The 14,848-nt window shown below is 47.1% G+C and overlaps 1 protein-coding gene across 1 annotated transcript; it reads right to left on the bottom strand.

The window, feature by feature from the left end:
* Positions 1 to 463: 463 nt before the first annotated feature.
* On the bottom strand, positions 464 to 3,143 carry LOC123445216. The gene is made up of 3 exons (XM_045122173.1): positions 2,694 to 3,143; positions 961 to 1,170; positions 464 to 841 (listed from the first exon to the last, which is right to left on the bottom strand). The coding sequence occupies exons 1-3, from the start codon at positions 3,013 to 3,015 to the stop codon at positions 723 to 725; spliced, it is 651 nt and encodes a 216-aa protein (XP_044978108.1). The 5' UTR covers positions 3,016 to 3,143; the 3' UTR covers positions 464 to 722.
* Positions 3,144 to 14,848: the final 11,705 nt, after the last annotated feature.

The raw sequence follows: 14,848 nt of genomic DNA, 5'->3' as shown, positions 1-14,848 counted from the left end.
CATTGTTTTAGCTGTATGCCTGTATGTATGATCCTCAACTATTTTACATGCAAAGCTCAAAAGTATGCACAGTTATGCTGAACATCTTGAATAGTCTACCTACTTTCTCTCATTTGTGTACACAATCATAAAGTTCGAAATTTATAATTTAAGAATTTACATGGCTATCAATCATATCTGTCTAGTGAAATCCTGAATATTTGAGCTGATCGCATAAAAATGCAGCAGTTGCTGTAATTGATTACTAGATTTCTGTTTTCATTAAGAGAAACTCCTTCCTAAAAGAAAAGTAAATTAATTTTATCTCAAATTTGTAGATTGGGTACTGGAGCTGTTGATAGCTTTTTCTATAAACTTGCTCAACAAAATTAATATGACATATCTCATATTTTTCTATAAAGTAGGGAGCAGGTCCTACTATCATTTAACAAAAGCTCTGATTACTGATTTTTCAGTGCCGGCATTAGTATTTTGCACTGATTCCATCATGTTTGACCACCATTAGCATGTTTTCTGGCATCATATCAAACATACCGATGTACACAAGAAATAAGTACTAAACTGTACAACTGTTGCAACTGGCACTTGATACAAACCTGAAACTATGGCTCCATGTCTTTAAGCCTCTCTTAGCCATGTCAGTTCATCATCTTAGCTCTGCCGGTTGTTTCGGATAACAGGATTTGTGACACAAAAATCTCAGTCTACAGGATAGATCGGCATCACCGGACTCTCTTGCATGGGAGTGAGGTGACCATCTCCTCATCTCGTGGCCGCTTTCCGTGCCCGTTGATGAAGCTGCAGGAGAATTTAACTGGCTGCTGTGTTTCTGCTCCATTGACTGATCATCCAATGCAAGAACAACCGAACAAGAGTTAAGAATTCGGTATATGATGTATTTAGTTTATGAATATGAATGATTAGTTAAGACTCTTGAGAACTTCGTCTGTTATCACTCACCTGCTGTGTAGTCTACTTCTTTGATCCTCTTAGATGGAGTCATGTCGTCCAATCTGAGCCTTCTCTTCAAACCAAGGGTGATCTCATCACTAAGTAGCTCCTCACTAGATTTTGAAAGTGCTGAGCCGTTGTGTTGGAGCTTGCTCTTCTTGGAACAATTTTCTGTCTCCAACCCAGACTTTCGCTTCGAGGACTGAAGAACTCCAGGATCTGACAGGAATATCATCCACACATTCAAATCAAATTTTCTTTGCATAATCCTTTTCTCTAGTGCAGCATATCAACATTCTTCTAGCACTATGCACATAAGTAACACAGCTTTGCAACAAGTAGATGAGAGCATCTGTAGCAGACCCCGTATAAGTGGTCAAACCTATACAAAATTTGTGTTTAGACCCCGTATAAGTGGTCAAACCTATACAAAATTTGTGTTTTACAGTTTTGGTCGCAAAAAGTGTGCAGAACAGAAACAGTAAAAGTGGTCCAACTCATAAAATTTTTAAAGGGCACGGTAAAGTCACACCTGAAACCCTTATTTTTGAAGGTTGGAAGGCCGATTCTAGGGGGGCTCGTATACCGGTCAAACCTCGCCGGAGCAAACATGCTGCCACAAAGTTTGCCGGAATCCACCCTAAACTTGTCGAAATTCATCACCGCACGCCGGAAAAGGCTACTGGACGCCGCAATCGATCGCCGCCAGTTTGAATTGGACGAGGTCGACCTCGCCATGGCCTCCCATTACCTCAGCCTGGCCGTCGGAATCCTCCCAGCGCGGCATGCAAAGGGGCACGGCTCGGCTGGCAACAGAGCAAGTCGTTGACGACGGAGTCGACGGGGCATGGCCGACGGGCGACAAGGCATGGCCGGTGAGGCTAGGCGCGGCCGGCGCGGTGATGGGGCTCGGCCGACGGGCGACGGGGCGCGTCGGACGGGGTTGAACACGGTCGGCGTGGCCGGCACGGCCGGCTGGAGGAAGGGGCGGCGACCGCCGGACCGGAGGAAGGAGATCTTTACCGTAGTTTTACAGTTTTTTTTACAATTTATGTTCGGGCATAGCTAAAATAAATCCTTAAAATGCCTTTTTTTCGTCCATATCTCACTTTTACAGTTTGTGTTTTTATAGTGTCTGCTAGAGATGCTCTGAGAGTGTTGTGAGCCTATGAGCATAGTGTATGTCAACAGTTACAGAATCATTCCCGCAAAAAAAAAAAAACAGTTACAGAATCAGGAAGAATGGAGTTGAGTTGGAAAATAATGAAGCCATATTTGGAAAATAACAGACGTATCACTACCGGGGCAGTCAATACCCTTGTTCAAATTATCAGGAAGAGTATAATTTTTAATGCCCCTGATCTGAATATGCTTCCAACTTGCTCAAATAAGTTGCTACTGTATCTTTGGACCCTTAATTTCGTGTACAACTAATATTTGATTAAACTGACAAAAAACTCAACCAAGCATTGGACCCTGAACAACATTGACTGCTCTATCAGTTAAACGGAGATTCCTTGGAGACGCGGCATGTTGGTTTCAGAGAAGCAGAGATCAACAGGTTTGTGGCTCCACTCTCGGTCGCACAATTTACTTCCACAGCCGCAAACTTGACAGGTTAAAAAATGTCACGAAACCAACATGGAATCTTCCATCCAGCATGTTTCACCATGGATAAAGAAACCGGGTTTGCTCAAAGAACACGGCGGCACCCGCAAGAACCTACTATGAGAGAGGCGCACCTGGGCGTGGGGGCGGAGGCGCGGGCCTGCCGCGGACGGCGACGGGCGCGGCGGGGTCGGCGCCGGCGGGGAGCCCGCGCGCGGCGAAGAAGGCGAGGAGCGCGCCCCAGGTGACCGCCGTGGAGACGTGGCCGGGGCCGCGGCTGACGAAGTAGCCGTTGAGGCGGACGCTGGCGGGGTCCAGCCCCAGCGCTAGGCCCACGCGGGCGAGGTCCACCCCGCCGCCTCCGTCGACCACGATCGCCGCCGACTCTGGCGCGGCGTCGGGCGGCGAGGGAGACCGGCGCAGGTGCAGAGTCCGGAGCGGCGGCGCCGTAGGCATCGGCGGCGATTCTTGTTCGATGCTCGCGCGCGCGCAGCTGGTACGATGGGGGCGAGGGAGAGGAACGATGGCGAACACTCTGGTTGCTTCGGCTCTGCTTGCTGCTGCTGCTGGCGCGGACTCCTGCGGTGATTTCTGGAAGTGTCGCCGCGGCGCGGTTGGTTGGTTGTCGGATACGGACTCTCGCTGCGGCAGGGTCCCGGCCCACTCGGACACCAACAGCGTGATCTTCTTGTAGCAGGCTCGGCCCTTGATCCCGCTCTCATCTCGGCCCATTTAAATCACCCATACTTTTTTTTGATTGATTGCAAGTTTTTAAAGCTAGCTTGGCTTGGTTAAATCACACATACTTAATGCAAATACTTTCTAAATACTCCAAATGAGCGACTTATAAAATTATAAAAATAATTTTACATGTGCGTGAACAGTTTTTCAACATGTGAACATTTTCGTTTTCAGGGGCTCTTCACCCCTTTCTTCTATAAAATATGATATGCACACTCATGCATATTCTAGAAAAGAACATTTCTGCTTCAATTGCTAAATTGAATATAAGACCTAAACAGTTTTTTATATGTCTAAACACTATTATATGAAAAAAAAACTTAGAGCAACTCCAACAGAGCGATCTGAAACATCTGTCTGCGTCCGTTTGGATTGACAGACAAAAATGAAGGCCCAACGTGTCGATCCAAACCCAAAAAGCGTCCGCGCGGATCCATTTTGGCCTAAAATTGCATCTGAAATGCATCGACACGGACGCGGCGCGCGCCTTCTCATGTCCGTCCTTGTTCATACGTGGCGCTCGATCAAAGCCGACGTCGTCTTTATTAACGACGATCGCCCATCGCGGGCCCTCGCGTCAGCGACCCACGGGCGTCCTTTTTTAATTCAAGCGTAGGGGGGATCGTCCTCTTCTAGAAGTCGTCCCCGTTCCTATCTAGCCACCATTGCTCCCCCGCCAGCAGCAAACCCTAGCGACCACCACCATGGGGTTCTTCTTAGTAAAAGACATGGGCAAGTCCCCCGCCGTCCTTGTCCGCGCGCCGGCGTCTTCCCATCCGCCTCGCCAGCGGGTCAGCGTGCCAATGCACTAGTCAAGGTGGTACTGGGAGCACTGTGTCCCCCTCCCCTACCCTGACATCACGTTGTCGTACGACTGACACTTGGATCTGGAGAGGATCCTTGTGCCAGCGGCACCGCGGTCGGCGCGGGCGCATGAGGAGGGGGTGAGGCGCCGGCAGGAGCAGCTAGCGCCAGAGCAGCGGCGCAACCCCGTCTATGTTGCGGGCTCCCCCGACTGATATGCCTAGTTCGCATGGGAGCACGAGGAGCAGCGTCGGTGTGGCGTCCGTGACATGGTGGCTGGACCGCCGTTGCCCCTCGTCGGCGCGAAGAAAACCAGGAGGCGGAGGCAGCGCACCAGAACGCACTGGCGCCGTCCTGTGTTCGAGTGAGGTGGAGGCGCGCCTGAAGGAGTAGGAGGGGAAGGAGGTTACGAGAAGCAACTGGCGAAGGCCATTGCGCTCTCCCCTGTCGATGACACAGTTGTACCGCCGCTGGCCCCGCCATCCCCCGCCTCAGACCTGAGATGTACGCCTGGGAGGGGGTGGTACACGAGTGGGTCAGCGCGCCATTCATCTAGTTGGGTGCAACGTCGGAGGAGGAGGTGGCCTACCTGGAGCACTGACGGCAACGGCGGGTGTCGGAGGAGGGTGCGGAGGCCCGACGGATCGAGCTCATGGAGCGTGAGGCCGAGGCTGAGGAGGAGGAGCGACGTGCTGTCCAGCGAGTGTCGGTGCAACCACCGGTGGACGACGTCGCCGCCGCCTAAGAGATGACGACCCCTGGGCTGGCCCGACACCGATGCTCGTGAACCTTGCCGGCCCCGACAACAATGACGAGGAGGATGCCTAGGGCAACGCACCTTCTCGTTTTTAGTTTATTTTAAATTTCATGTTTTATTCTAATGTGGACTATCGCCGGTTTTGATAATTAATGATTTTATATTTTTTTAAATGTTTTTTCATGCCGTCTAAAAATAAGTCGCTGGCTATATTGGACGCAAACGCCGATCTAATTGTAAAAACGGACAAGGATATTCGTTGGAACGACGCAAATGGACAAAATGCAGACATATACGTCCTCCGTTTGGACTGCTACATTGGAGTTGCTCTTAAAGCTCGCTGCAGCTCGCCACTGCCTACTACCAACCAGAGTCTTCTAGGCTTAAAAAAAACAGAGTCTTCCAGAATAGTACACGGTTTGGTAAGTTATAAACCGAATCGTTGACGTAATCCAGCACGTACACGGCTCGGCCAGGCTTTGGCCTGGATCGATATATACGTACACGGCGTCTCTCCTGGGATGCAGAGAACGCTTCCAAAAAATCCTTTAGAGGCATCGATCATGGGGAAAGCAGCACGCTCGAAGGCAGCTAAAAGGACCGCCGTCGCTTGCGCGGGTGACGGAAAAGAGCAGCAGCGCAAGGCGATGCCCGAGACAGACGCGCAGAAGGTGGCCCGGAAGCGGGCGCTGCTAGCGTTCGGCAAGGCGGCGTACGCGGAGGCCATGCGCTACATCAACATGGAGGAGGAGGACGTGGTGGAGGAGTACCGGCGGGCGGGCAAACTGCACAACTACGACCAGGACAAGGAGTGGAAGAAGCGCTTCGCCAGAGTCTACATACTCCACCCATGCCCGTGCAGCAAGAAAATGGCCGCCAAGATCGAGGAATACAAGTTTTACCTCGAGGAGGACGAGGACGACTTCAGGATGGGGCTTTATTCGTTGATCGGGCAGGGCGATGAATCTTAGGGTTTGTTTCTAGCCGGATGAACCTAAGGTTACTACGAGATTTAGATAAACGAGTTCGCGTGGATATTTTGGAAGTAGCTACTTTTTGTTGCTACAGTGTATGTGTTTATACACTTTCATATTTAGATTCACACTTCATATACCGTGTAAAAAGGCTGGAAAAGAAGTTTTTCTGAAATGTTCCTGGGCTACAGTGTATGTGTTTATACACTTTCATATTTAGATTCACACTTCATATACCGTGTAAAAAGGCCGGAAAAGAAGTTTTTGTGAAATGTTCCTGGCCACCGGTCCCATGGAGGAAAATTTGGTGTTATGCACTCCAAAAGGTCCGGACCTTCGCTGTAGGGGAACATGTGCTACAGAACACAAAATTATTCGCGCGCGGAGGCAAGTAAAGATTATCTCACCAACGATAAACACATCGAAAAGACATGATGAATAGTTGGTGAAGCTCGCTGATTTCCATAGCTAGGGTTATACGTTTCAACCGCGAGAATATTTTCGGGACGGTGCACCGATCTAGTGTCCAAGTATGTGACACGTGGGAGAGGCAGCCTAGCGACTTACCGACCAAAATCAATCTAGATAGGGAGAGAGAGCGCACAGGGCAGCAGGGGTTGGCCTTCAAGAGCTTTGTGTGCTCGATCGGGGGGGGGGGCTAGATGGAAAACGTTTCATGCCTATATATAGGTGGAGGGAAAAGGGATGCACCGACATGGAGAGGGGCCTCCCCTTGGCTCGGCCAACTTGGAGGACTCCATGCTAGTTGTCTTGCACCCCAAGTTTCCGCTTCGTCTGGCCGAGTTGGGCCCATGTGTGGCCTTGCCTGCTACTCCAGTAGTGGGCGGTCGACTAGGGACCCTCTAGAATAATATGAATGCTCGTGAATGTTTTCGGATACTTCCAGTACATGTCGGGACACTCCTAGAATACTTTCGGGGATCATCCAGAACAATCATGGAGCAAATTCTCTCACTTCTTCATCATTTTATAGCACTCCTACGTACCTCTAGATGCTAAGTGTGTGACATTATGCTTCCTCTTAACTAGGGAGGTGTTGGGTCCAGGTGCGAGAGTTTGTAGCAAGCAACAAATTTCCTCAACTGACATTAAGGTTTATCGAATCAATAGGAGTTTAGAAATCACAACCAATGATCAACACAAGTACACACAAATACAAAACTTTCTCGGCTTAGTGAGGTTGTCAATCTTACTAGCTAGCTAGCTATATAAAGGATTGAACCGACGAAGGAAACATAAAAAGGCTTGGACTTATTGAAACATAAATATAAGAAATTTAAAAAGTGTTAATTGAGATTGAAAGTTTCGTAGGAAGAAAATGGACTGGGACCCTAGGTTCACTAGTGGTCTCTCTCCAATAAATCATGGTGTGATAAAAAATCAAAATTAAGTAGACATAAAATACAAAATTTATGAATATAAATATTCATGGCATAATTAACATACGAGCATCACGTCCCAGTATCTATAGGCCATTATCCAACAACATCTATAGGGTCATAAATTTCTACGCCGAGGTTCCTCAGGAATACGACAACACCGCAGGAATCGTAGAAGCAAAGCGCACCAAGGCGTAGCGGTGACGGCGGGGGCCTGTCGGGGACAACCAAAGGCGCAGAGGGGTTGGCACCGGTGGTTAGACAATGATGACCCACAAGTATAGGGGATCAATCATAATCCTTGCGATAAGTAAGAGTGTCGAATCCAACAAGGAGCAGAAGGAAATGCTAAGCAGTTTCAACAAGGTATTCTCTGCAAGTGCCATGAGTAACAGCGATAAATAGTTTTGTAGCAAGATAATTCATAACAAGTGACAAGGAACAATAGTAGGAAGTGTGCAGCAAGATAGAATAATCATTTTCATAGAAAAGGACATGCATGTAAGTACTCTTATATGAGGCAAGCGCTCCCGAGGACACATGTGAATTTATGTCTAGTCATGTCCATCATGTTGAGTTGATTCACGTTCGTTACTTTGGTAATTTGATATGTGGGTGGACCGGTGCTAAGGTGTTGTTCTTACTGGAACAAGCAACCCACTTATGATTAACCCATCTCGCAAGCATCCATGACTACGAAAGAAGAATTAAGATAAATCTAACCATAGCATGAAACATGTGGATCCAAATCAACCCCTCATGAAGCATCGCATAAACTGGAGTTTAAGTTTCTGTCACTCTCGCAACCCATCATCTATTTGTTACTCCACAATACCTTCCCTTAGGCCCATAACATGGTGAAGTATAGTGTGGTCGACGTTCACACGACACCACTAAGAGAAGCAACAACATAAACATCATCAAAATATCGAACAAATACAAACTTCACATATTTACTTATAACAAGACTTCTCCCATGTCCTCAGGAACAATAGTAACTACTCACGCCTCATCAACATGTTCAAAATCAAAGGTATAATAATGGTAATCAAGGATCTAAATATAATATCTGTCACCAAGTAAACCTATTAGCATCAACTACAAGATGTAATCAACAATACTAGAACCCACAGGTACCAATCTGAGGTTTTGAGACAAAGATTGAATACAAGAGATGAACTAGGATTTGAGATGAGATGGTGCTGGTGAAGATGTTGATGAAGATTGGTCCTCCAACGAAGGAGGAAGTGTTGGTGATGACGAAGGCTTCGATTTCCCCCTCCCAGAGGGAAGTTTCCCCGACAGAATCTCTCTACTGGAGAGCAAAAGGGCCTCTGCACAGGTTTACGCCTCGAGATAGCGGTGCTTCGTCTCAAAAGTATCCTTATGATTTTTTTCTAGGGTAAAACACACCATATAGGAGACGAGGGGGGGGGGTGAGGAGACCTGCTGGGGCCCGACATGATAATAGGGTGCGCCCTGTTGGCTTGTGGCCAGCAGGTGGGTCCCCTCTAATATATTTTTGGCCCAATAATTCTTATATATTCCATAAAAATTCTCCGTGAAGTTTCAGGTCATTTGGAGTCCATATTGTAATTATGCCCTAGAGGCAATAATAAATATAGTTATTATTATAATTCCTGTATCAAGATAATAGTTTATTATCCATGCTATAATTGTATTGAATGAAGACTCATTTACATGTGTGGATACATAGACAAAACACCGTCCCTAGCATGCCTCTAGTTGGCTAGCCAGTTGATCAATGATAGTCAGTGTCTTCTGATTATGAACAAGGTGTTGTTGCTTGATAACTGGATCACGTCATTGGGAGAATCACGTGATGGACTAGACCCAAACTAATATACGTAGCATGTTGATCGTGTCATTTTGTTGCTACTGTTTTCTGCGTGTCAAGTATTTATTCCTATGACCATGAGATCATATAACTCACTGACACCGGAGGAATGCTTTGTGTGTATCAAACGTCGCAACGTAACTGGGTGACTATAAAGATGCTCTACAGGTATCTCCGAAGGTGTTAGTTGAGTTAGTATGGATCAAGACTGGAATTTGTCACTCCGTGTGACGGAGAGGTATCTCGGGGCCCACTCGGTAATACAACATCACACACAAGCCTTGCAAGCAATGTAACTTAGTGTAAGTTGCGGGATCTTGTGTTACGGAACGATTAAAGAGACTTGCCGGTAAACGAGATTGAAATAGGTATGCGGATACTGACGATCGAATCTCAGGCAAGTAACATACCGAAGGACAAAGCGAATGACATACGGGATTATACGAATCCTTGGCACTGAGGTTCAAACGATAAGATCTTCGTAGAATATGTAGGATCCAATATGGGCATCCAGGTCCCGCTATTGGATATTGACCGAGTAGTCTCTCGGGTCATGTCTACATAGTTCTCGAACCCGCAGGGTCTGCACACTTAAGGTTCGACGTTGTTTTATGCGTATTTGAGTTATATGGTTGGTTACCGAATGTTGTTCGGAGTCCCGGATGAGATCACGGACGTCACGAGGGTTTCCGGAATGGTCCGGAAACGAAGATTGATATATAGGATGACCTCATTTGATTACCGAAAGGTTTTCGGAGTTACCGGGAATGTACCGGGAATGACGAATGGGTTTCGGGAGTTCACCGGGGGGGCAACCCACCCCGGGGAAGCCCATAGGCCATAAGGGTGGCACACCAGCCCTTAGTGGGCTGGTGGGACAGCCCAAAAGGGGCCTATGCGCCAAGGATAATAAATCAAAGGAAAAAGAAAAAAAAAAGGGAGGAGGTGGAAGGGAGGGGGACTCCCTCCCACCAAACCTAGTCCAACTCGGTTTTGGGGGGGGGGAGAGTCCTCCCCTTGGCTCGGCCGACTCCTTGGGGGTCCTTGGACCTCAAGGCAAGGCCCCCCTCCCTCCCACCTATATATACGGAGGTTTTAGGGCTGATTTGAGACAACTTTTGCCACGGCAGCCCGACCACATACCTCCACGGTTTTCCCTCTAGATCGCGTTTCTGCGGAGCTCGGGCGGAGCCCTGCTGAGACAAGGTCATCACCAACCTCCGGAGCGCCGTCACGCTGCCGGAGAACTCTTCTACCTCTCCGTCTCTCTTGCTGGATCAAGAAGGCCGAGATCATCGTCGAGCTATACGTGTGCTGAACGCGGAGGAGCCGTCCGTTCGGTACTAGATCGTGGGACTGATCGCGGGATTGTTCGCGGGGCGGATCGAGGGACGTGAGGACGTTCCACTACATCAACCGCGTTCTCTAACGCTTCTGCTGTACGATCTACAAGGGTACGTAGATCACTCATCCCCTCTCGTAGATGGACATCACCATGATAGGTCTTCGTGCGCGTAGGAAAATTTTTGTTTCCCATGCGACGTTCCCCAACAGTGGCATCATGAGCTAGGTTCATGCGTAGATGTCTTCTCGAGTAGAACACAAAAGTTTTTGTGGGCGGTGATGTGCGTTTTGCTGCCCTCCTTAGTCTTTTCTTGATTCCGCGGTATTGTTGGATTGAAGCGGCTTGGACCGACATTACTCGTACGCTTACGAGAGACTGGTTTCATCGTTACGAGTAACCCCCTTTGCTCAAAGATGACTGGCAAGTGACGGTTTCTCCAACTTTAGTTGAATCGGATTTGACCGAGGAGGTCCTTGGATGAGGTTAAATAGCAACTCATATATCTCCGTTGTGGTGTTTGCGTAAGTAAGATGCGATCCTACTAGATACCCTTCATCACCACGTAAAACATGCAACAACAAAATTAGAGGACGTCTAACTTGTTTTTGCAGGGTATGATTGTGATGTGATATGGCCAACGATGTGATGTGAAATATTGGATGTATGAGATGATCATGTTGTAATAGAAATATCGACTTGCACGTCGATGGTACGGCAACCGGCAGGAGCCATAGGGTTGTCTTTATACTAACGTTTGTGCTTGCAGATGCGTTTACTATTTTGCTAGGATGTAGCTTTAGTAGTAGTAGCATAAGTAGCACGACAACCCCGATGGCAACACGTTGATGGATGATCATGGTGTGGCGCCGGTGACAAGAAGATCGTGCCGGTGCTTTGGTGATGGAGATCAAGAAGCACGTGATGATGGCCATATCATGTCACTTATGAATTGCATGTGATGTTAATCCTTTTATGCACCTTATTTTTCTTAGAACGACGGTAGCATTATGAGGTGATCTCTCACTAAAATTTCAAGACGAAATTGTGTTCTCCCCGACTGTGCACCGTTGCTACAGTTCGTCGTTTCGAGACACCACGTGATGATCGGGTGTGATAGACTCAACGTTCACATACAACGGGTGCAAAACAGTTGCGCACGCGGAACACTCGGGTTAAGCTTGACGAGCCTAGCATGTGCAGACATGGCCTCGGAACATATGAGACCGAAAGGTCGATCATGAATCATATAGTTGATATGATTGGCATAGGGATGCTTAGCACTGAAACTATACTCAACTCACGTGATGATCGGATTTGGGATAGTGTAAGTGGATCATGAACCACTCAAATGACTAAAGAGATGTACTTTTTGAGTGGGAGTTTAGCATATAATTTGATTAAGTTGAACTCTAATTATCTTGAACATAGTCTAAGTCCACTTTGAATATATTTGTGTTGTAGATCATGGCTCACGCGACTGTCATCCTGAATTTTAATACGTTCCTAGAGAAAGCTAAGTTGAAAGATGATGGAAGCAACTTTGTAGACTGGGCTCGTAATCTTAAACTAATCTTACAAGCTGGGAAGAAGGATTATGTCCTTAATGCTGCGTTAGGAGATGAACCACTCGCTACGGCTGATCAGGATGTTAAGAATGCTTGGTTAGCGCGTAAGGAGGACTACTCAATAGTTCAATGTGCAGTCTTGTATGGCTTAGAACCGGGACTTCAACGTCGCTTTGAGTGTCATGGAGCATTTGAGATGTTCCAGGAGTTGAAGTTTATCTTTCAGAAGAACGCCCGGATCGAGAGGTATGAGACCTCCGATAAATTCTATGCTTGCAAGATGGAGGAAAACTCGTCTGTCAGTGAACATGTGCTCAAAATGTCTGGGTACTCAAACCGTCTAGCTGAGCTGGGGATTGAACTCCCGCAAGAGGCTATCACTGACAGAATCCTTCAATCACTGCCGCCAAGCTATAAAGGCTTTGTGTTGAACTACAACATGCAAGGGATGAACAAGTCTCCCGGCGAGTTGTTTGCGATGCTGAAAGTCGCAGAGTCTGAACTCCGTAAAGAGCATCAAGTGTTGATGGTGAGCAAGACCACTAGTTTCAAGAGAAACGGCAAAGGCAAAAAGGGCAATTCGAAGAAGAGCGGCAAGCCTGTTGCCAATCCGCCGAAGAAACCCAAGGCTGGACCTAAGCCTGAAACAGAGTGCTTCTATTGCAAGGGTATGGGTCACTGGAAGCGCAACTGCCCCAAGTATCTGGCTGATAAGAAGGCGGCCAAAGAAAAATGAGGTATATTTGATATACATGTTATTGATGTGTACTTAACCGGCTCTCGTAGTAGTACCTGGGTATTCGATACCAGTTCTGTTGCTCACATTTGCAACTCGAAACAGGAACTGCGGAATAGGCGAAGGCTAGCGAAAGATGAAGTGACGATGCGCGTAGGAAATGGTTCCAAGGTTGATGCAATCGCCGTCGGCACAGTGTCACTTCAGCTACCATCGGGATTAGTGATGAACTTAAATCATTGTTACTTAGTGCCTGCGTTGAGCATGAACATTATATCTGGATCTTGTTTATTGCGAGACGGTTACTCTTTTAAGTCTGAGAATAATGGTTGTTCTATTTCTATGAGTAACATCTTTTATGGTCATGCACCGAATGTGAGAGGATTATTCATATTGAATCTTGATAGCGATACGCATATACATAACATTGAGACCAAAAGAGTTAGAGTAAACAATGATAGCGCCATATTTTTGTGGCACTGCCGTTTAGGTCATATTGGTGTAAAGCGCATGAAGAAACTCCATGCTGATGGACTTTTGGAGTCACTTGACTTTGATTCACTTGACACGTGCGAACCATGCCTCATGGGCAAGATGACTAAAACTCCGTTCTCAGGAACAATGGAGCGTGCAAGTGACTTGTTGGAAATCATACATACCGATGTGTGTGGTCCGATGAGCGTGGAAGCACGCGGCGGATATCGTTATTTTCTCACCTTCACTGACGATTTAAGTAGATATGGTTATGTCTACTTGATGAAGCACAAGTCTGAGACATTTGAAATGTTCAAGCAATTTCAGAGTGAAGTGGAAAATCATCGTAACAAGAAGATCAAGTTCCTACGGTCTGATCGTGGGGGTGAATATCTGAGTTTCGAGTTTGGTGCTCACTTAAGACAATGTGGAATCGTTTCGTAGTTAACACCGCCTGGAACACCACAGCGTAATGGTGTGTCCGAACATCGTAATCGTACTTTATTAGAGATGGTGCGATCTATGATGTCTCTTACTGATTTGCCGTTATCATTTTGGGGCTATGCATTAGAAACAACTGCATTCACTTTAAATAGGGCACCATCTAAATCCGTTGAGACGACACCATATGAACTGTGGTATGGCAAGAGGCCAAAGTTGTCGTTTCTTAAAGTTTGGGGATGTGATGCTTATGTCAAAAAGCTTCAGCCTGAAAAGTTGGAACCCAAAGCGGAAAGGTGCGTCTTCATAGGTTACCCAAAAGAGACAGTTGGGTACACCTTCTATCTCAAATCCGAGGGCAAAGTGTTTGTTGCTAAAAACGGAGCTTTTCTCGAGAAGGAGTTTCTCTCGAGAGAATTGAGTGGGAGGAAGATAGAACTTGACGAGGTTGCCGAACCTCTCATCCCTCTGGATGGTGGCGCAGGGCAAGGGGAAACCCCTGTCATTGCGACGCCGGTTGAGGAGGAAGTTGATGATGATGATCATGAAACTCCAGTTCAAGTTTCTGTCGAACCACGCAGGTCGATGAGACCACGTGCTGCTCCAGAGTGGTACGGTAATCCCGTCTTATCAATCATGTTGTTAGACAACAATGAACCTGCGAATTATGAAGAAGCAATGGTGGGCCCAGATTCCAATAAATGGCTAGAAGCCATGAAGTCCGAGATAGGATCCATGTATGAGAACAAAGTGTGGACTTTGGAGGTACTGCCTGAGGGCCGCAAGGCTATTCAGAACAAATGGATCTTTAAGAGGAAGACGGACGCTGACGGTAATGTGACCGTTTATAAAGCTCGACTTGTGGCAAAGGGTTTTTCACAAGTTCAAGGAATTTACTACGATGAGACGTTCTCACCCGTAGCGATGCTTAAGTCCGTCAGAATCATGTTAGCAATAGCTGCATTTTTCGATTATGAAATCTGGCAGATGGATGTCAAACGGCGTTCCTTAACGGTTTCCTTAAGGAAGAGTTGTATATGATGCAACCCGAAGGTTTTGTCGATCCTAAGAATGCTAACAAGGTGTGCAAGCTCCAGCGATCCATTTATGGACTGGTGCAAGCATCTCGGAGTTGGAACAAACGCTTTGATGAGGTGATCAAAGCATTTGGGTTTATACAAGTGGTTGGAGAAT

Source organism: Hordeum vulgare, chromosome 3H (assembly GCF_904849725.1).
Source record: "Hordeum vulgare subsp. vulgare chromosome 3H, MorexV3_pseudomolecules_assembly, whole genome shotgun sequence".
In the NCBI taxonomy this organism is placed as follows: domain Eukaryota; kingdom Viridiplantae; phylum Streptophyta; class Magnoliopsida; order Poales; family Poaceae; genus Hordeum; species Hordeum vulgare.
The sequence above is the reverse complement of the archived record's forward strand: the minus strand, read 5'-3'. Positions and strand labels throughout refer to the sequence as shown.

Bases quoted from the DNA above. Each gene is read 5' to 3' on its own strand.
- LOC123445216 (XM_045122173.1), bottom strand. From the start codon at position 3,015: ATGCCTACGGCGCCGCCGCTCCGGACTCTGCACCTGCGCCGGTCTCCC. The intron at 1,171-2,693 runs GTGCGCCTCTCT...TATTCCTGTCAG, and splicing joins GCCTCCGCCCCCACGCCCAG to ATCCTGGAGTTCTTCAGTCC. The intron at 842-960 runs GTGAGTGATAAC...TTGGATGATCAG, and splicing joins AGAAGTAGACTACACAGCAG to TCAATGGAGCAGAAACACAG.